Raw genomic sequence first — 22,252 nt, 5'->3', positions numbered from 1 at the left:
GAATGAGAGGAGTTACAGTGAATCAGTCCGCAAAGGATGGAAAGTAACATTGTAGCAGAGAAACAAGCCCTGCTGCCTGGGAAACAACTTTCTAATTAGTGCTCTGGATGTTGCTGAACTACCAAATGTTTGGAAAGAGTTTCATCTTTTAAGGCGAGCATCTGTCTGCCATGCTGTTGTCATTTGCCTGGCAAATGCTTATTCTGAATGGGCATATAGTCATGGGGCTTATTCCTGATCTAATTTTGCAGTACTCTACACTAAGGCTGATGATCCCACTTTCAACAGGGTTAAACATGTTCAATATCCTTGATACTTTTTCTATCATCTTCCCACCTCCATCTTCCCAGAGTCAGGAAACACTACCTTTTCCTAAATCTAAATCTGCCCCCAGCCTTTCCATCATCCTGGGACCCAGCAGTCCCTTTATCCTTGGCTAGGTTACTGAGCAGCAGAAAGGAATGATATTTATAGGCTGAACATAAAAGATTGCTGCAACTTCTAAAACATCCCTTCAATCATTACACAGCATTAAACACTGGAATATGATAGTTCTGAGACTGGGTAATTTATAATCAGAAAAGTGGAAATTTTCTAATATCAGATAGTCTGTTGATCTCGCTACAGCAGAAACTTTTGTAGTTGGTTTAGGCATATGCCTGAGGACCTGGAGCCATTTTCCCACTGGGAAGCCCTGTTGGTGTTGAGCATAATATCCTCATGCTGCAATTTCACATCCCAAGCTAGGCTCTCCAGGCATTTGCAGAGGTTTATGTGGGATGTCCTTTCCCAGTTTGGCGAGATTCCAAGTCTGGTAGTCAGTTCAAGCCTCTTTGCCTTGTGAAGTCCTCCTCAACAGCCCCAGATAGATTTGTGTGGCCCCCTAGTGGCCCTTTGGCAGCCCTTCATTTCCCTCCCCAGCGAGGTAGGGGTGGGAGAGGAATGGAGGGGAGCATCCCGTAGAAGTCTACTGAGTCTTACTGCTCTTTGCTGATCTTTGTCCCACAGTACACAAGAATGACTGTACCAAGTGATCATATGCATCCGTCATTTTGACTGAATGAGGAGTGGGGCTGATAGATGCTTAACATTTAGACATTTGCCTACAATTTATTCCCTTCCTCCCTGCAATAAAGATGTGAGGTAGTTTCCCATGTGAACATTTATATCCATGCTATGAGTAGTTGAAATAAAGCTAAATGAGGCAACACATTGCATAAGCCATAAAATTCTTAATACCCCCTAGTTTACTAATCCCACCTCTGAAAATCTTCCCTGAGGGATTAATTCAACACAAAACCAAAACAAACAATATTCAAAATGCATGATATTTGTTAGATATAATACAAGGTTATATCTAATCTGTGGAAATGTACACACAAAACACCAAATCCAACTGTGAGATTTTAAGGAAATAATGATTCGTCAATAGGATGGGATGTTATGTAGTCATTAAAAATGATTATGTACATTATATAACAGCATGTAAAATGTTTATGATGTGACATTAAGTTAACAAATCAGATCACCCTCTGATTGCAACAGTGTTAAATGTTATGTATCCACATCTATATACCTGTGGACAAAGAATATAAAGAAAAATCAAACATAAAAAGAGTTTTGTTAAAACAGGGAATATTAAAAATGCCTTATAATTCTGCTCTGACACTGCTTTACAAGGAGTTTATCTGGTTGAAAATAAATAGCTCAGACACTGTGCAGCGACTTCTCTGAGATAGATGGGATTCCCATTTAGTCAAAGGTGCTGCGTGAACAGATCAGATTTTCCCCTCTTAGTCCATGAAGCCACCTAAAACCTCATCTTTATTTGACCCTGGTTCTTCCTCAGCTAACCACATAGAGATTGTCTAAATACCCCAAGGGTAGTTTCTCTGTCCCCTGTGCACTATTAAACTAAGACACAGTCAGAACTCGAGGTACTTACTGTTTTCTAAAATATTCAGTAAATGAATGATTCTATCTAGTAATTATTTCTTGAATTCTTCTCCTTCACTACCATCTCACTACCTCTTCTGCCTTCCTCAATTCTTTGTAATGTCTCCCTTGAATTTTAACAAGTTTGTTTGTTGGTTTTACCGTATATATCTTAAGACTCTCAAGATTGAAAGTATTGCAGTTTCTCAAATGTGTCGTGTTTCCATTGATACTAGCCCTTCATGAGCTATTTTTTCTGCCTTTTCTGTCCTTAACTATCCAGCAAATTTCTCCTCATCTATCAAGACTCAGCTTGAGAACTGCCCCCACAAGAAGTCATTCATGACCCATGTTCATAGGTCTTATCACACTATTGCAGTCAAATTTCAACTGGGGAGTGATTTTGCTCCCAGTTACTCCAGGGCTATTAGGCAATGTCTAGAGTAATTATTTTTATTACTATTATCAGGACTGTTGGGTGGGGTAGAGCATGTGCTTAATGACCTTTAGTGAGGGGAAGCCTGGGATACTAGATACTACCAAATATCCTACAATGCACAGAACAGCCTCCTACAACAAAGAATTATCCAGCCTGAGACATCAACACTGCTAAGGCTGAGAAAACCCTCTCGGTTTTAATTATTGTTTCACTTCACTGTCCTGTTAAATTGTGAACTCCCTGTGGTCAAGACTCTGTCTCTTCAACTTTAGATTTCCAGCCTCTGGCAAAGGGCCTGCCTGACAAATAATAAGAACTCAATAACTCTTGGTGGAAAAATGGGTGAATAAATTAGGAAATAAATAAAAATACTAAGTTAAAAAATACTTTAAAATGCAGAAATATTGCCATAATGTCTCTATAGACTTTTATGGTATTAAATTGCATGTAATGAATTTTACAAGGAGTCATATTTTTACTCTGTTAAATTCATCTATAATTTTTCTTTTTTTTTTCCCCTGGTGGACATTTGGAACTTTGTGCTTCAAGTTTGAGCAAATGTTCTTTTACAAATGAAATAACATCTTACACTGTTTAAAACCTAAATGTCAGTGCTTTATAGAAGATTATTCCTTTGCCTAGAATAAACACACTGAATTGGAGGCAAATGTGCAAATTAATCATATGCAGAGAGCTCATTTGCGACGTGTGAGTTCCATGGGGGTGATTTAAATGTTTCAGGATTTCAGAGATACAGTGTGTGTTTATGCCCTCAATACACTAAAAACAGGTGACAACCTTAGCATGACCAACTACCCAATTACGTGAACAGCAAAGGATGGGAGGCAGGAATCGCTGATGTCAATGTTCATATGTCAGTGTCAAGCAGAAGAGATAGTAATATTAATTAACGAAGTAAGTTGACAGCTCTAGGCAACACACAGTTCGCACAGCTACTTTTCCAGAGGAGAAACCAGAATTAGTGACTGCCCTAGCTCCCTGTGGTTGATAATTAGGCTTCCTCGGTTCTACCATTCATCCATTAATGTAGACTTTTCCAAGTATCCAAATTTCACCCCAATTTCCATATCCTTCATTTTCTTTCTTTTTTTAATAACAATCACCCCCTACCTTTTCTTTGTTTTGTGCTCTATAATATTTTCCCCAACCCCAACATACTTTAAAATTCTGTGAAAGGTCAGTTTCTTAGCACAGGTCACTCCTTCCTCCCCCACCTGAAAGATTCCTTTCAGGGCCAGTCTTCCCACACTGGTCCTTGCCTCCTCTTTAGCTACTGGCCTCTTTATTGATTCTTCAAATTAATTTTCTATCAGTGTTACAGTCCAATCTTTTCCATCGCACCAAGGAGTTTAATATTCATGCTACAAAACTAAGTTGAAAATGAATGCTTGATTAAAACCAAGGTAATCCCATCTTCCAATTCTGATTTAATGCTCCATACACTTTCATGATGGAGAGGTGTTGATTTCTCAAGTGGTAAATCATGGCGGGGGAACCATTTTAGAATGTATGGGAATTATTTCTTCACTTGGAAGTGAATCTTATCTGGCTCTCCTTTACAAACGCTTTCTGGGCCAGCTGTTTTCAAAATGTCTCGAGAGGGAAGTTGTTCTAGAATAACTAAGGTGTGAATTCCAGGTCTGCATGCCTGAGCTATATGACAGTGACTGGGTCAAATGATTTCATCTGTCTAAGCCCCAATCACCTCAAAATTAAGCTGAGGTCTCTTTGCCCAGTGGGATAATACTACCTACTTTATACTTTTGTTGTTTGTTTGTTTGTTTTTGTGAAAAGTAAATGAAATGATGTTTGTAAGAGGATGATACTCTGTCTGGCCAGTAGTTAGTATTGAGTGAATGTAAAACAGAAGAAACACTAAACTTCTCTTTGTAATAAATTAATCCCAGAGACATGTTTTTGGTGACTGACTATGGGGGAAGGTCCATAGTCTATCTGACTATGAGGGGAGGTCCACAGGCTATTTGATTAGGGGAGAAGGTCCATTATTGTTGCTTCTCCAGGTTCACTTGAGATGAAAACAAGTAGAGAATTGGCTTAAGTTTCACAGAGGGTCCAGCAATGCAGTGAACATTGAATGTTGAAACAGCAGGAGTTCTGAACAGCCTGTCTAACAGATTCAGTGAGGCAGAACTAAGGGGGGAATTCCATGCATGCTCAGGGCTGCTTCTTCAAAATCTAGATTTATCTCATTGTCCTTCCCTCCATGGGAGAACTGTGCTTCCCTCCATCGGAAAACATTTAAGAACTAACTAGCAATCTCAGGCAGGTATCACCAGCCCCTTTGTCAGCTTCTCTGCAGTAACAGAAAGGAATACAATTCTGTGATCTTCCAGAGCTCAGAGCTCAACTACAAAGTCGGGTCAGCCCCTGGTTTCGCAAATTCTCATTTCTTAACCGTCGCCTCCCTGTTTCTTGCAGTGTTGCCTTGGCAGAGCAGGCCACACCACTGACACGTCTGATTCCTTATCCTAACTCACCTTTTTCAGCTTTATCACCCCCTCCTGTGTTTCATAATCCGTTGTGATTTCAAACGATTCCATACCATCTCCATCAACAATATTGTATGTGACTAAGCCATTTTCTCCAATGTCTGGATCTTTAGCTTTCACTCTTCCTACTTCCTCCCCAGGGACAGCTGCTTCTGACACAGACATCTGGTATACGCCTAGAAGAAGAAGACATCTATTTTTATTTTCTCTTTTATTTGGCAGTTGTAAGACTATAGATTTCATTGAATCCCAATAAATTTCTCAAAGGATTTGGAATTGAACTTTCTATCGACTGAAAACATGAAAGAAGTGAATGGATGTGGGGAGGAGGATCCCACATGGTCTGCTTGTCGAAAGAATGTCCTACGAAGGGTGATAAAACAATATCTAGGTCCAGGTGAAATGTTGGGGTCACCTGCCACATGTAAGGGAGAAAAACAATGCTCTGTTACATTTCCCATCAGGTAATGATGGAGAACTATGCATGTCTTCATTTAGCAAAATAGCTGAAGCTTCTTTTCATGTCTTCAGGATGGTCCATGAGTTAACTCCAAGGCTCACTTATGGTATTGCCAAGAGCCCAGAAAAAAAAAAATTCTCTGTTTAAAAGCCTTCCTTCAACAGCTCCATATTTACTTTAAAAATGCAAACTTTATCTTTAATATCACTCCCTGTCTAACTCTATATTTGACACTCCCCTTATTTCACCTCCTTCACAACTTGCCTCCTTCACAAGTTGGTCAAGTGTTACCTTCTCCAGAAGGCTTTCCTGCAGTGTGACCCTCCTATATATTTATTTAATGTTTATTGGGAGCCTAATACTGTACATGGAGGTACTGTCCTAGTGCCAGAACACTGTTTTGTTTGGTTGTTTTGTTTACTACTAAACAAAACAGTCAAGATTCCTCTCTTAATGAGGCCGACTAAAGAGAACAAATAAAAACAAATGTAAACACACTCTGATGTCATAGCAATGAAAAAGGAAAATAAAGTAGGGTAAAAGGGTGAGGGTTCTGAGAGTGGGTGTGTGGTTGTGTGTGTGTATGTGCATGATTGTGTGTGAGGTGAGGGGGTAAATGTGTGAGTGGCCATGAGTGATTGTGTGGGTATGAATCTGTTGTGTAAGAGTGTGAGTGTGTGTATGAATGTGAGCTATTTGTGAGTGAGTTTGTGTATGTGTATGAGTGTGATTGAATGCGCATGCTTGTGTTAATGATGTGTGGGTGAGAAGCAGAAAGAGGGAGAGATTGGTTTTGAGTAGTGTGGTAGGAGAAGACATTCTTTAGAAAAAGGAATCTAAAATGACTGAGGAAGACAATGATGTGAATATCTGCAGGATAAAAACCACCGGCCAGGTGATTAGCAAATGGCAAAAACCCTAAGGTGAGAAGATCCTGAATACTTGCAGAGGAACAAGAGGAGGAGAGTGACTATAGCCTTCTGGTGAGAGAGAAGGGCTGTAGGGAAGTGGAGGCCAAATTGCATAAAATAGACCATTGTGGGGGATGGAAAAGACTTCAGGTTTTGTTTAAACTTGGGGTAATCACTGGAAGGTTTTCAGTAAGTAGCTGAGATTAAACATTATCTTATTTGCTTTTCACATTTAATACTCTGTGCAACACACAATATAGGGAAGCCAGGATTGAAAATCTTGCCTCTATCATTTCCAAGCAAAGTGATCTTGGGCAAGTTACTTCAGCTCATTATGTTTTAATTTCCCCTTACAGAGATTTCATCAGTTCTAATACTTTGTCTATATTTATCAATAGTATTTTGCTTTGCAACTTTCTTTTGGATTCATAATCTATTTAATCTCACCATGCCCTCTATATTAAAGGATGCGTGGGAAGTGGGAGTCCCTTGTAGATAATTACCAATTAACACGAAGGTTTAAAAAAAAATGTCCTATGTGGATTTTGTCCAAATCTCATTCAAGTTCATGACAGCGAAACCAGTACAACCAGTACAGTAGCAATGTAACTTTACTATATGATTGTCTATGACCAAGGGCAGTAAAGGCTGCCTGCTAATAATTCTGCTTGACCTTTCTTTTCTAACACACCAGACAATCGTATAGTGTGGATAATGGAGCATGCAGCTCTTAGAATGTTATATGAGCCTCAGGCTTATCGAGGATGCTGAACTTGTGCCCGGCCAGGCAAAAAAGTCTTGTGTAGATTCTTGTTTTTTAATTCCTTTGAGTAACCACAGTGCCTTCCTGGGGCCACATTTAGTTGCCTTCCTTGTTACCTCGTTTGCAAAATGTTCCATTTCTCTGATAGTAAGCTCACAGGCTCTAACTGAAAAAGACACTTTCATGATGAACCCCCCCATGCATTAGCAGCACCAGCAGCACCGCAGTCATACTGTCCATTCATACACATCTGTACGTACATAGACAGACTTGTATTCAAACTCTGACTTTCCACATTTCTAGGGCAACTTATGCACTTTTTATGGAAGCCAGTTTTATCTGTAAAATGTAGGCTGTTGCAGAGATTTACAACAGTAGTGACTATTCATTAAATGATGGTAGTTGCTATAATTACAATTATTAATAATAACCTTTCAAAATCATTGTTTTTCATTTAATTCCCTCTGCAATTTTATAAATTTTGTAGAACAGCCATAATTCCCCCAGATAACAATGGCTAGAATTTGTTGACAACTTATAGACAGTTGTCATTATAAGATTTTACACTAGCTCCTTTAGTCCAAACAGTAATCCTATTAATTAGGTACTGTGGAAGATTGCATTTTCCAAAACATGGTCAAAACAATATCTCCCATCCCACTTGCTTTTCCTTCAACATGACTTTGACAGGTCTTCCACTGAAAGGTGGGGTCTACATGAACTCCACTTAGATTTATGAGCCTTATGACTCCAGTGGAAACAATGTGTTGTGACTTCTGAAGCTAGTTAACAAAAGGCAACACAATTTTTGCCTGGTACCCTTGGGGATCACACTTTCCAAAACCAGCCCACACAGAAAGGAAGGAGCAATCAACACAAACTTGCCAGCCACGCAAATAAGCTGGTTTGGAAGTGGATCCTCCAACCCCAGTGGAGCCGTCACCAGCTGTTGCTGTGCAGAACAGAGGCATGCTGTCTCCTCCAAGCCTTGCCCAAATTCCAGACACATGATAAAAACAAATTATTATTATTATTATTATTATTATTGTTTTAAACCACTAAGTTTTCCAGCAATTTGTTACATAGTAATTGATAAAACACTCAGGGACTATTATATCCAGGTTAGAAATGAGGACACTGAGGCAGAAAAGGGTTAATTAATTACTAGATTGCATTACTACTACCAAGCAAAATACTTAGCAAAAACAATATTTTGTTTCCAGGGTTGTAGAACTTTTTACATCTTTTCATTCTCCTACTATCTCTACTCTCCGACGTTGTTGTTGTTGTTGTCTTGTTTTTGTGTTTTGTTTTTGTAAGAATGATAGGAATTGCCCCTAGTTTTCTAGATTTTCTTTTTGATACCTGAGTAAAGCAGGAATAGGTTAGAGGAGGCAGAGAGCTGGCTGTGGCACCATGGAAAAGTGAAAGCCAAGCCCACCTACTTACTCTGCGGAAACTTTGGTGGGTTGTCATTGACATCGGTCAGTGTGATCGTCACTTTGGTTGTCCCTGAGAGTCCGCCCATATGTCCACCCATGTCCTTGGCCTGGATCACCACGTGGTACTCCTCCTTGGCCTCCCTGTCCATGTTGGGTAGGGCTGTTCTGATGATACCTGGACAGGTGAGCAGGCAACATCACAGATATTCATTTATAACATTATGACAACAAGAAAGTTCTGAGCACTGAGGAAGCAATGCTGAATAAAAAGCCCATGCCCTCAGCAAGAATCATTTCAACATGGTAGTTACAACCAAAGGCAGCCATACTGAAGCATCATTATGTCTTTTCAAGCAAATCTTAACAATTACTATACAGCATTTGTATTTATGTTTTGTTGTACATTCAAGTAATAACCTTATTCTTCTCAGATATAAACACCCTAAAGACTGAAATATTTGAGTGGTCATTGCATGAATATCCATGACTAAACTCATACTTTTTGACTTCCAGCACAATCTTCTGTAAGTCTATTGCTGCATACAATTCATGGAAATGTTTTGATGGTGCATATTAAGTTTAAAGTAGGAGGTGCATATTTCATGCAACACATTAAAGTGTAAATATTAATTTTTAAAAGAGTGAACCAAATCAGTTAAAATATATACAATGCTCATACAAGCACATACTGTCTATTATCACCTGTCACTGAAAACAATGATAAATTAATAACTGAATTCTACATGATTGCTAGATATTGGCACATGAGTGCCATGCTCACTTAAATCTTTAGGAGACCTTTGGAAGCTTTTTCTCTCTGTAGATATGGCAACAGTTATATGAAGAATATAGAGAGCACTGTGGAAGGCTTAGTCCTTATTGCTCTCTTACTTCTGACATTAAAGTTGAGTTTTTAGATTATACTTGTTATTGTGTCATCGTGAAATATGGGAAAAACAATAATAAATGTTTCATGGTGTGCTAACGATGTGCTAGGCACAGGCCAAGTATCTAATCCTCACACTAACCTTATAGGGTAGCCCTCTTTATTCCTTTTTCATATTTGAGAAAACAGAGAATTAAATAAGTTCTGATCAGGCCTGGGACTTCTTATTCACCATGTGTCACAAATCACAGTGACATTCCACAGTACCTGTCTGTGCTTCCACCGAAAAATAGGGTTGTCCTTCGAGGATACTGTACACTAACTTGGCGCTATTTCCATAAGTGGGGTCATCTGCATCTGAAGCTGTCACCTGGATTACTGATGTTCCTTAAAAGTGAAATAAATTAATTAGCAACATCTCCTCAGCTTTTCAAATTATGTTCTTGTTTACAAAGTTTTATTCTAAAATTAACCCTGAAGAGGGCACCACAATTATTCAACATTCTCTCATTTTCCTGGAGTTGAGATGCAAAACAACCAGCCAACCAACCTTCCTTTCTTCCTTCCTTCCTTCCTTCCTTCCTTCCTTCCTTCCTTCCTTCCTTCCTTCTCTATAAAAATGCCCACAGTTTAAAAATGAACTTTCTGTATTTATAGTACATACTGCATTGGTTGGTGATTAAAATAATATTACAAATATTATTGCAAAAATATCTTACAACTCATGCACTTGAAATGTTCAGTATATCAAATAATTACATTAAAATCTTCCCAAAGAGTACAATAAATGATAATTAACGATAAATTGCTTTCATGAAAGGACAGAGTGCAGTCTTCCATCTGTAGCAGAACAATAAATACATCATTTTATTGTTGCTTTGCATGTAATAAAATTGCTGCTAATTCTACAATTTAATTAATTTATGGCCATAAATATTGAGCAGAATGCTGTTCCCTACTGGCATGAAAATTGCATCTTCCCACCTGTAGCTGGTCTGGTAGCCATATAACAGAAATCACCAGTAGACATCTGGTGAGAGGTAAGGGAAGCATTCATGGGTCAGAATGAAGGGAAACCAGGAAATTGAAGAAAGATGGGGTTTTGCTTTTCCTAAAAACAACCTTTGTTCCTGGCTGGTCACAAATAGCAAGTATCTGGGGCATGGTGTGCTGGGCTTCAGAGTACGGAGAGAGGAGCTGGAAGAAGAAAACCAGTAATTATCGAATTTCTCTGTGCCAGCATGATCTGGGGGCACATTCCATGTATTTTGCCAGCATTCCTCTGCTGGGCATTTTTTACATCTACTGTATTAGTGAGAAATTGAACTTGAGATATATGAAGCTTTGTAATTTATTTCACAAAGTTGGTAATTGCCAAAGTTTCACCCAATCCAGCACACCACAAAACTCAAGTTATTTCTGTAACATTTTCAGCAGAGGGGCAAGGTTCTATGTGGGAGGCAAGGGAGCCAGTTTACACAGCCTTTCACTACCTTGAATGTATAGGGTTGTCAGTGAGTTTCGTGTGGTATACATCTCACTTTTTTCTAGTTACTCTTCTATAATTCATTATTTCATAGAAACAATATCTTTGGAGCTCTTCCCATTTCTCAGTCACTATTCTAGGCAGGATAGATTTATAAAGGAAAATACCATCATGGTGTGGCTAGGGACATTATTAATTTTAAATGCTTAATTTCCTTCTAGAACTCTGCTACATCCTTTACAATGGTTTTGTATTTCACATCTATTTCATTTAGCCTTCAACATAGTTTATATTATCCTCATTTTATAGATGGCGAAATAAAAACTTAGAAAGGTATAATAGGTTGCCTGGGTTCACATGGCTGATTAGGAGTACAGCCATGATTCACAGTACTGTCTGACAACAGAGACTATACTGTCATATGCCATAATACAATGTCTGAGTTCTCAAAATAATAAGAGCAATCCATGACAAAGCCACATCCAGCATCACACTGAATGAGCAAAAGCTGGAAGCATTCTCCTTCAGAGCAGGAATCAGACAAGGATGCCCACTCTCACCAGTCCTATTCAACATAGTACTGGAAGTCCTAATCAGAGCAACGAGGCAAGAGCAAGAAATAAAAGACATCGAAATACGAAAAAGAAGAAGTCAAATTATTTCTCTTCACTAATGATATGATTCTATACCTAGAAAACTCTAAAGACTCTGCCAAAAGGCTCCTAGAACTGATCAACAACTTCAGTAAAGCTTCAGAATACAAAATCAAGGTAAAAAAATCAACGGCATTTCTATACATCAATAACACTCAAGCTAAGGACCAAATCAAGAATACAGTGCAATTCACAATGGCCACAAAACAATAAAATACCTAGGAATACATCTAACCAAGGAGGTAAATGATCTGTACAAGGAGAATTTCGAAACACTGCTGAAAGAAATCATAGATAACACAGACAAATGGAATATTGATCCTTTCAATGATATTGATTCTTTCAACCCATGAGCAGAGAATGTTTTCCCGTTTGATATCATTAAAATGGCTACACTGCCCAAAGCAATCTACTGATTCAATGCTATTTCTATCAAACTACCAACATCGTTTTTCAAAGAATTAGAAAAAAAAAAAAAACTGTTCTAAGACTCATATGGAACCAAAAAAGAGCTCGAATAGTCAAAGCAATCCTAAGGAAAAAGAAAAAAGTTGGAGGAGTCACCTTACCTAACTTCAAGCTATACTACAAGGCTACAGTAACCAAAATAGCATGTTGCTGGTGCAAGAACAGACACATAGACTAGTGGAACAGAATAGAGAACCCAGAAATAAAGCCACACACTTACAGCCATCTGATCATCAACAAAGTTGACAAAATTAAGCAATGAGGAAAGTGTTCCTTAATCAATAAATAATGCTGGGATAGCTGGCTAGCCTTATGCAGAAGAGTGAAACTGAACCCCTACCTTTCCCCATATACAAAAATTATCTCAAGATGAATTAAAGATTTAAATGTAAGACCTCAAACTATAAATGCCCTAGGGAAAAAAATCCAGGAAACACCATTCTGGACATTGGCCTTGGGAGATAATTTATGACTAGGTCCTCAAAAGAAATTGCAACAAAAATAAAAATTGACAAGCAGGACCTAATTATACTAAAGAGCTTCTGCACAACAAAGGGAAACTATAAACAGAGTAAAGAGACAACCTACAGAATGGGAGAAAATATTCACAAACTACACATCCAACAAAGGTCTAGTATCCAGAATCTACAAGGAATTTAAACAATTTAACAAGTAAAAAAAATGTCATTAAAAAGTGGGCAAAAGACATGGATGGACACTTACCAAAACAAGATATGCAAATGGCTAACAAACATAAAAAAATTGGTCATCACTAAACATCAGAGAAATGTAAATGAAACCCATAATGAGATACCATCTCACACTAGTTAGAATAGCTATGATTAAAAAGTCAAAAAATAACATGATGGTGAGGATGTGGAGAAAAGGGAACACATATACACTGCTGGTTGGAATGTACATTAGTTCACTCTGAAAGGCAATTTGGAGAAGTCTCAAATAAAACAGAATTACAATTCAAGGCTGGGAGCGGTGGCTTATGCCTGTAATCCTAGCACTTTGGGAGGACGAGGTGAGCGGATCACCTGAGGTCTGGAGTTCCACATCAGCCTGGCCAACATGGCAAAACCCTGTGTGTACTAAAAATACAAAAAAATTAGCCAGTGTGGTGGTAGGCGCCTGTAATCCCAGCTACTCAGGAGGCTGAGGCAGGAGAATCGCTTGAACCCAGGAGGCAGAGATTGCAGTGAGCTGAGATCGTGCCACTGCACTGCAGCCTGGGCAACAGAGCGAGACTCTGTCTCAGAAAAAAAAAAAAAAAAAAAAAAAGCATTACAATTCAACCCAGCAATCCCATTACTTTTTATAGACCCAAAGGAAAATAAATTGTTCTACAAGAAAAACACCTGCACTTGTATATTTATTACAGCACTATTCACAATAGCGCAGACATGGAGTCAACCAAGGTGCCCATCAACAGTGGATTGGATAAAGAATATGTGGTATATATATATACCATGGAATACTATGCATGGTGGCATGAATAATATCATGCCTTTGCATCAACACGGATGCAGCTGGAGGCCGTTATCCTGAGCAAATTGACACAGGAACAGAAAACCAAATACCACATGCTTTCATTTATAACTGGAGGTATAAATGAACCCAATGCTTACCCAGTGGGAATAATAAACAGGATTACTACAGTGGAGCCAGAGGACAAGTGCTGAAATCTATTGGGTACTCTGTTCACTACCTGAGTGATGGGGTCATTCATACCACAAACCTCAGTGTTACACAGTATATTCATGTATATTCACTCAATAAACCTGCACATGGGCCGGGCACGGTGGCTCACATCTGTAATCTCAGCACTTTGGGAGCCTAAGGCGGGCGGATCACTTGAGGTCAGGAGTTCAAGACCAGCCTGAACAACATGGTGAAACCCTGTCTGTACTAAAAATACAAAGAAATTAGCCGGGCATGGTGGCGTGCTTCTGTAATCCCAGCTACTCGGAAGGCTCAGGCAGGAGAATTGCTTGAACCCAGGAGACAGAGGTTGTAGTGAGCCGAGATGGCATTACGGCACTCCAGCCTAAGTAACAGAGGGAGACTCCGTCTCAAAATAAATAAATAAATAAATAAATAAATAAATAAATAAACAAACCTGCACATGTACCCCCTGAATCTAAAATAAAAATTGAAACTAAAAAAAAAAAAAAGCCTGAATTTTATCCCTAAACATTAATGAGCCCGCAAAGGTGAGAATAATGAAAATTTCCCTGGATTATATATTTTGATGACTTGCCTTTTCACCCCATCCTCACCCCTGACACTCAGTTGCTGACACTGCTGTTTCCTCTATATGGATTTATTTGATATTTGTTGTTTCTCATTATAATACACAGGCTAAACATCAAGAGGCTGAAGGACTGGGCAGGGAAAATGGAAGGGACGAAGGTGGGAAATGGCTCAGGCTGGCTTTTGATAAGTACTTGACTTTTCCTGGTGGAGAAGGAATAGATCATTTTCTGGCATAAAAAGCTCTGTATGCACAGTGGAAGGATCTTAGCGTTCTAGAGTCAAACCTATCTTTCTTAAGTAGGTTGATTCCTATACTTGTTGCTGGATTTTCTCATCTGTAAAATGATCCTGAATTCATTGGAGCTCTAAAACTCTTTTAAGCAGACTCACTCCCTCATTAGAACAGTTCTACTCTGTGTTTGAAAGACAAACCTTTCTTAATATGAGGAAGGCTTCTCAAAAGAAACATTATGTAAATGTTTCATTATGTGCATGTTATAAAGAAAGCTATTGCCAGAAGGTGGCTAATTCTTTGAAGAAATCCTTCAAAAAATTATCCTTTAGCAACTTGATGTGTCTTCAAGCATGTTGAAAAGATATACCTACTTCTGAACATGGTGACATAGTGCTGTGGTTAAATGTGCATTTTAGATCCATTTAATAGCTCAAATGTCTCTACAGAAATTAGTTAACTTGTTTTTGGCATGGGTTTCCTATCTGTGAAATATGGTGAGTTGGAATTACCTCATTGTAAAGATTAATCATTGCAAAAGCTAAATAAAATAGTGCATGTAAGTCATTAATTAGCACAGTGTCTACATGCAACAAATATTACCATTGTCATTACCTATTAGACATCAATACGCACTAGGGACTGGATGTATATTATCTCTATTCCTACAAGACTAGAAATCGTTATTCCCATTTTACATTTTGTTATTTTGTCATAAAAGATAAAGAAGCAGCTCTACTTCCTGATTTGGGAGAACGGGCTTCAGCCCACCCACCACAGAGACACCAGGCCTGGAAGCAGAGCAGGCCTCCCACACCGTACGCACCCACATTGGACCTCTCAGGCACGTTGGCATGATAGGTCTCGTGCAGGAACTCCGGAGGGTTGTCATTAATGTCCTGGACCTTGACAATGAATTCCGACGGTGGCTCCAGTGGCCGGTTGGTGTCTCTGTCCACCGCCTGAGCCATCAACGTGTACTGGGCTCTCTCTTCTCGATCCAACGTCTTGGTGGCATGAATGTTCCCTGATTTGTCATCAATCACAAAAATGGTTCCAGCTCCTTCACCTGAGAGAATGTATTTAATGTTCCCATCACCAGAGTCAATATCCGAATGAAGCTGGAAAAATGAGAAATTGAGATTTTTAATTCCATGAAGAATGCAGTGGGGAAAGTCACTTACAAGTGATTGCAACAATATGCTGCACACACACACGTCATGAAAGGGAGATGTTCTCATCCCCATTTCACAACAGGAGAAAGGCAATCTTAGAGAATATCATAGCCTTGGCCAAGGTCACACTGCAGAACAGTGAAGCCAAAGTTCAAATATATATATTTTTAATTCTAAGATTCATGCTCTCCCTTCACCTCTCTCCATATGTATGCACATATGCAAAATATAAAAACCTAAACGTATCTGTCAATAGTTTGAAATAAATGTATGTTTATTTTTAAAAACATATAAGCAAACATTCATGCAATAAGTCTTCCTCTCAGCTCTGACTCCCATTCCTTCATTTTCTCCTCTGCTCAGAGACTATCACTGTAACCAGTTTCTTGTGAATCCTATAAGAGATATTCTATTCTATGCATATGCAAGGAAATCCACACAGATACATATGTGCCCTAGTTTATTGTTATACAATAAATTTCCAGAGTACACACATCATTCTTCACCTCATCCTTTTCCTCTAACAATAAATTCAGGTGACCATTCCACATTTATAACTATAGATCTTCCTCATCCACGGTATCGAGGTTATTATCCTTTTAAAAAATTTTTGTTTTGGTTTTTTTTTTTTTTTTTTTTGAGATGGAGTCTCACTCTATTGCCCAGGCTGGAGTGCAATCGCATGATCTCGGCTCTCTGCAGCCTCTGCCTCCCATGTTCAAGCGATTTCTCCTAAATCAGCCTCCCAAGTAGTTGGGATTACAGGCACATGCTACCATACCCAGCTCATTTTTGCATTTTTAGTAGAGACAGGGTTTTACCATGTTTCCCAGCTGGTCTCGAACCCCCGACCTCAAGTGATCCGCCTGCTTTGGCCTCTCAAAGTGCTGGGATTACAGACATGAGCCACCATGCCTGGCCAATGTTTTTGTTTGTTTGTTTTTAGCAGTCCTTTCTAAAGAACACTTAAGCTTGTTTCCTGGCTTTTGTTACTACAAACAATTCAACTGATCAGACCTTTCCAGAAGACCTGCTTTGCGGTACACAGGGTATGAGGATCTGGGGATGTGGCCTGCCTGGAAGAAGTGTCCATTCTAATGCTAAAGGTAGGTGGGACTAGTGGCATGGGTTGATATGTATATAATTTCTTAGGTGTCAGAAAGAATCTTAAACATCCCCAAGTTTTTCTTCTTTAACAGAGCTTAGAGATAAAATGATATTTGCCTAAATTCACACTTGTCGGGTCCAAGAAATCAACTAGGTCTCCTAACTTCCAATCATCTTCTGTTCTGCCCTCACTCTGCTCTGTGTTTTCAAACACGAAAGTCTCCCAAAAATCACATCTGGTTTTCCTGTAGCAAAAAACTCCTCATCCCGCCTTGTTGTTCAATCTCAATTTCTGCAGCTGTCATTTTAATCCGAGTTCCTTGGTCCTCATTCTGCCCTTTGTGGGAAAAAGTAAGCATTATTTTTACTGTTCTAGTGGGCTTCAAGAGCAGTCAAGTAGAGAAAAAGACCTTGGTTCTACCTACTAAATAAGAAAACCCATTGTAAACTAGAGAGCTTTATTCAAATGACATTTAAAATAATAAAAAGAGGCCAGGCACATTGGCTCATCCCTGTAATCTCAGCACTTTGGGATGCTGAGGCAGGCGGATTACTTGAGGTCGGGGCTTCGAGACCAGCCTGGCCAACATGCTGAAACCTCTCTAGAAGAAATACAAAAATTAACCAGGCATGATAGCATGCACCTGTAATCCCAGCTACTTGGGAGGCTGAGGCAGAAGAATCGCTTGAATCCAGGAGGCGGAGGTTGCAGCGAGCTGAGATCTTACCACTGTACTCCAGCCTGGCAGACAGTGAGACTTTGCCTCAAAAATAAATAAATAAATTAATTAATTAAATAAAATAATAAAAACTATGATTATTATCAATGCCACTTAATATTAACAATATTAGTAGTATTATTTGTTACTATGCCATTTCATATTTTTGTTAAAATTGGTATTTTATTATTTCGATTTAAATTATTATTATGAGACTAAGGCCTAGAGACCTTACCTCATGATTATTATTATGAGACTAAGGCCTAGAGACATTGCTTATAAAGCAAGGTTGAATACATTGATTTTAAAAAATTTTGTATTGTTTCAATTTCCCCAAAGATATCTAATTGATTTGCAGTGCTTCAGTGAAACCCCAATTATTTCAGCTCAGGGGGTTACCTGTAGGTACAAATTACAAAGACCATTTTGTTTTTAGTCCTCTTTGTTTCTAGGAGGAAAAAATAAACAGACTTTTCTTCAGAATTTGTTATTCATAACAATGTGTTGTTGTGAAATTATGGCTAACACATTTCTGATGAGTAAGTCCATTTGACAGTAAAATACAAAGCTGTTTGATGGCCTATGACAGATGAACAGAATTGCCCCAATCTTCATTCAGTCAAGTTTCCTTAATGAAGGCAAAATTTCTGCCCCCACCCCCATCTTAAGGGAGGCTTACCTTTGTTCTTCTATTTACCCTGCTGCAGACCTGGCAGAAGTTAACGGCAAAGACATACGAATGAGGAAGAAGAAAGTATAAATAAAATGCTGACTTTAATGGGAATGCCCAGACATTGAATCTTTCTAGAGGCCTTCATATATTACATATGAATTTGGCAAGTTTCTTGAAAATTAAATGGATCTATTTCATGATCAGCCAAATATCTAAAAATTTAACAAAACATTTCCTATTATTTTTCTACTTTGTTTTCTGGTTGGAAAGTTGGATATAACTTCCCTTTTTTGTGTCTAACAAAGATGATTTATACAACTGACATGGATACTTACTAGGCTCCACACACACACACATACACACACACACACCCCACACACACACACATAAAACAACAACAACAACCAAAAAAAACAGTTTCAGAAACCGTTCAGTGCTATCAAGGGATCCAGTTGCTGAGGCATACACCACCAATTCCTAACTCCAAAGACGAATGGCTTCCCTCTCTGCATAGCACAGCATGACACAGGCTGTATTTCCACAATTTTGGTTTACCAAATTTCACTTTTTCAGGGCATCTTAAGCACTCAACCTTGAATGTCATCAAATGAAAGGTTGTTAGGAAATAAACCATCTATTCGATCCCTCCTATTTTTAGGGAACTGTCTCAGCACATTTCAAAAGAAAGATTCACAGGACCAACCACTTTATTTATTTTTCCCCTATCCAACCTGACATCAGATTCATTCTCATGTGCCTAGCTTTTGAAGGTCACACACCATGAATAATACTAGTTTTCCTTTCCCCTCTTTTTTTTTTCTATATTTTCTTCTAGGAGGCATGACAATTGCTTACTCCACAGAGATGCTGAAATGACTCTCCAGATCCTGTTTCTTCTGCAACCCCCAACCTGAACACACACACTGCTTCCCATTGAGAAAGTCCCCAAAGCAGAAGGTTCTATTCATATCTCAGAATGATTCATGCACAGCCCTTCACATCATTCAAGCTCCACATCTCTTGCCATGGCTGAAATCTCTTTTTCCTCTCTAGGCACACAGCCCATCTCCTCTACTTAGGGAATTCCATATGCCAATTATTTCCATTTCCATTTCTCATGTTGACTTCCACATATTTCCATTTGGGATATAAATGAATGAAATTCCTTTGGTACATCTCTTCAAGAAGAAATTTTTCCAAACTTACACAATGTCATTGAGATTCTAACATGAATCTCCTGCAAGTATGTCAATTATGTGAACATGAAGTGCTCTTCTCATGTAAAAGAACAATTAAGATAACTCTGCAGAAATCAGTAGGGTTCAGAAACCCCTCAAACCTATTCTCTTTCCCTTTTCCCTTCCACTGGATAATTCTTGTTCATCTTTTAGGTTACAGGTTATTCCCATGTTGTCCTTGAAACCTTCCTTTGACATCCCTCTCAAATATTACCATGTAAATTCATAATCATTTACATTGAATGTCCTCATTATTCTACTATTCATTTTCTTTTCTTATTTTTATTTTTATTTTTTTAATTACTTAGGTAACTGTCTCTTTTCCACTAGACCTCTTTGAGGTCAGGAGCTATCTTAATCTAGTTTACATTTTGCCTAGCACGGCAGCTGCTCCACATGATAGGATTTCAGTTCTTATGTATCTGATGATCTATTTTTGTGTTTTTTTTTAAGATGGAGGCCTTTGTCTCATAATAATAATTTAAATTTAAATAATAAAAATACTTTAACAAAAATATGAAAATGGCATTAGTAATAAATAATACTATTAATATTGTTAATATCAACTGGCATTGTTAATAATCATCTTTTTTATTATTTATTTATTTATTTATCTTTTGAGACAGAGTCTCACTCTGTCTCCCAGGCTGGAGTACAGTGGCACATCTTGGCTTACTGCAACCACTCTCTCCCATGTTCAAGCGATTCCCCTGCCTCAGCCTCTGGAGTAGTTGGGAGTACAGGCACTCGCCATCATGCCTGGCTAATATTTGTGTTGTTAGTAGAGACGGGGTTTCACCATACTAGGCAGGCTGGTCTCGAACTCCGGACATCCAGTGATTCACCTGCCTCAGCCTCCCAGAGTGCTGGGATTACAGCTGTGAGCCACTGCGCTGGCCGCACATATCTTTTTGTAGCTTTAATGTCACTACCATCTGAAAGATAACTGTATATTTTACTCAAATGCTAGTGGGTAGGTAATTTTCCAAACTCTCTGGAATTTGTATTTTGGACTCTCTTTCTACACTTGCACTTTTCTGGAAGGGATACACAGAGACCACAGAGCCTGGAATGGGAAGTCATCTCACTGGGTTTTACCATGCCTGTGGAAACAGGGATAAAACCACACCCAACCTTCTGATACATATTCATTCATCTCTTCAAAGCTGGGTCTAGCACCAGGACATAAGTACAGAAGGATGACACTGCCCTTGACACAAAGTAGCTTGAAATCTAGTGAAGTAGACAGATTACTAAGTAGATACATTGAATACAAAAAGCAAAGCTATGATAAAGGGTCCGGAGGAGGAGCATTCAAGTTGGGATTAGGGTGTGGTCAGGGAAATGCCTCCAGCTGGAATATGGTTAAATAAATTATGGCTATGTATATTTAATGGGCTGTTAAGCAGCCATTCAAAATGAAGTTTGAGCCTGGCGTAGTGGCTCAGGCCTGCAATCTCAACACTTTGGGAGGCTGATGAGAGATGATCACTTAGGTCAGGGGTTTGAAGCCAACCTGGGCAACATAGCAAGACCCTTTCTCTACAAAAAATAAAATAAAATACAAATTAGCCAGGCATGGTGGCATGAGCCTGTAGTCCCAGCTACTCAGGAGGCTAAAGCAGGAGGATCCCTTGAGCCCAGGAGTTTGAGATTACAGTGAGCTATGATCACACTAGTGCATGCCAGTCTGGGCAACAGAGAGAGACCCCATATCTAAATAATATGATAAATGAGTTTTATGATATAACTCCATAAAACTAAATGGAAAAACCTAAGAAGTATTCTTAACATGCATAAGTCCATTAATTTTTTAAAAAGTCTGGAATAACATATTATGTACAATATTTGGGTGGTTTTACTGGCTCTTCAGGCCATTGGTGTTGTCTCTCTTAGATGCCTGTGGGCCTTTTGTTTCTTTCTGGCCACAGATGACTATTCCAATGGTGGGATGGAGAGCTCAGGATTGAGGGAAGGCAGCCTTACCCTGCCCACAAGCACGGGGTCAGGCCCGGTGTACTCCTCTATCACGAAGAACTGGTTCCAGACCCAGCCACGCTTGGAGCGCTGTAGCACCTGCCCCTCCTTGCCCTTCTCATGGTGCCCATGGAAGGAGGGCCGCAGGTGGCCCCGCCGCTCTGGGGCAAAGGCCTGGCTGTGGCACAGCATGCCCAGGCACACCAGGGCAGCTTGTAAACAGTAGTTCTCCTTCATTTTTGGTTACGTGGTAGGCACAGGAGAATGCAGCTGTCACCCCTTCCACCAACCGTGCGGTGGTCTTGCCGAGGGTGGCCTCCCGGATGCGTCACGCAGACCTCTCTTGGGATGGAATGTCTCTGCTGGCTGAGCTCATCACGTCAGGGCTGCCCACATCCCCAGTCAGCTTCTGCAAGCAGAGAGAGGTTGGATTAGCTGCAGGCCAAATCCCCACTTCATTCCCATTCCTTTCAGTAAGCCTTCAGGACTGAGCATCAGTTTTATCACGTGGGAGCTACGGGCTTTGGCGAAGCTCACTGACTGCTTTGAGCTCAGCTTGCTCATTTATGAAGTGGGGATAAGAGTGTACCCAGTACAAAGCTATTGGGATTCACTGAGTAATGCGTGTAAGTTTCTTAGCACAATGCCTGGTACACAGTAAGCACTCTATATTAATCTGTTATTATAATTGATTAAAATTGTGCTTAGATATGATTTTGTAATAAGAAAACAGGGAATTAAAGGAGTCCGGATGAGGAACATATAATCCACACTGGGGTTCAGTTCAGGGAGAGAATGGATGGCTGGACTCAATCCTTTAGTGAGGTTGCTGTAATAAGAAAGGAGAGTGTGGGATTCCATGCAGAAGGAGCATCACATCCAAAAGCACAGTGTG

At 39.3% G+C, this 22,252-nt stretch overlaps 1 protein-coding gene across 2 annotated transcripts in view; it reads right to left on the bottom strand.

Moving 5' to 3' along the window:
* Positions 1-22,252, bottom strand: part of CDH11 (cadherin 11) — a 177,397-nt gene that overhangs the window by 38,116 nt on the left and 117,029 nt on the right. For both annotated transcript variants that reach the window (XM_003263130.4, XM_030795948.1), the window contains exons 3-7: positions 21,367-21,766; positions 15,295-15,589; positions 9,635-9,754; positions 8,489-8,656; positions 4,894-5,081 (exon numbers count right to left, since the gene is read on the bottom strand). In XM_003263130.4, coding sequence (XP_003263178.1) covers positions 4,894-5,081; positions 8,489-8,656; positions 9,635-9,754; positions 15,295-15,589; positions 21,367-21,594 — 999 coding nt within the window. In that variant the 5' untranslated portion in view covers positions 21,595-21,766. The remainder of the gene's footprint in view (positions 1-4,893; positions 5,082-8,488; positions 8,657-9,634; positions 9,755-15,294; positions 15,590-21,366; positions 21,767-22,252) is intronic.

This window comes from Nomascus leucogenys, chromosome 2, assembly GCF_006542625.1.
Source record: "Nomascus leucogenys isolate Asia chromosome 2, Asia_NLE_v1, whole genome shotgun sequence".
Taxonomy (NCBI): Eukaryota; Metazoa; Chordata; class Mammalia; order Primates; family Hylobatidae; genus Nomascus; species Nomascus leucogenys.
The sequence above is the reverse complement of the archived record's forward strand: the minus strand, read 5'-3'. Positions and strand labels throughout refer to the sequence as shown.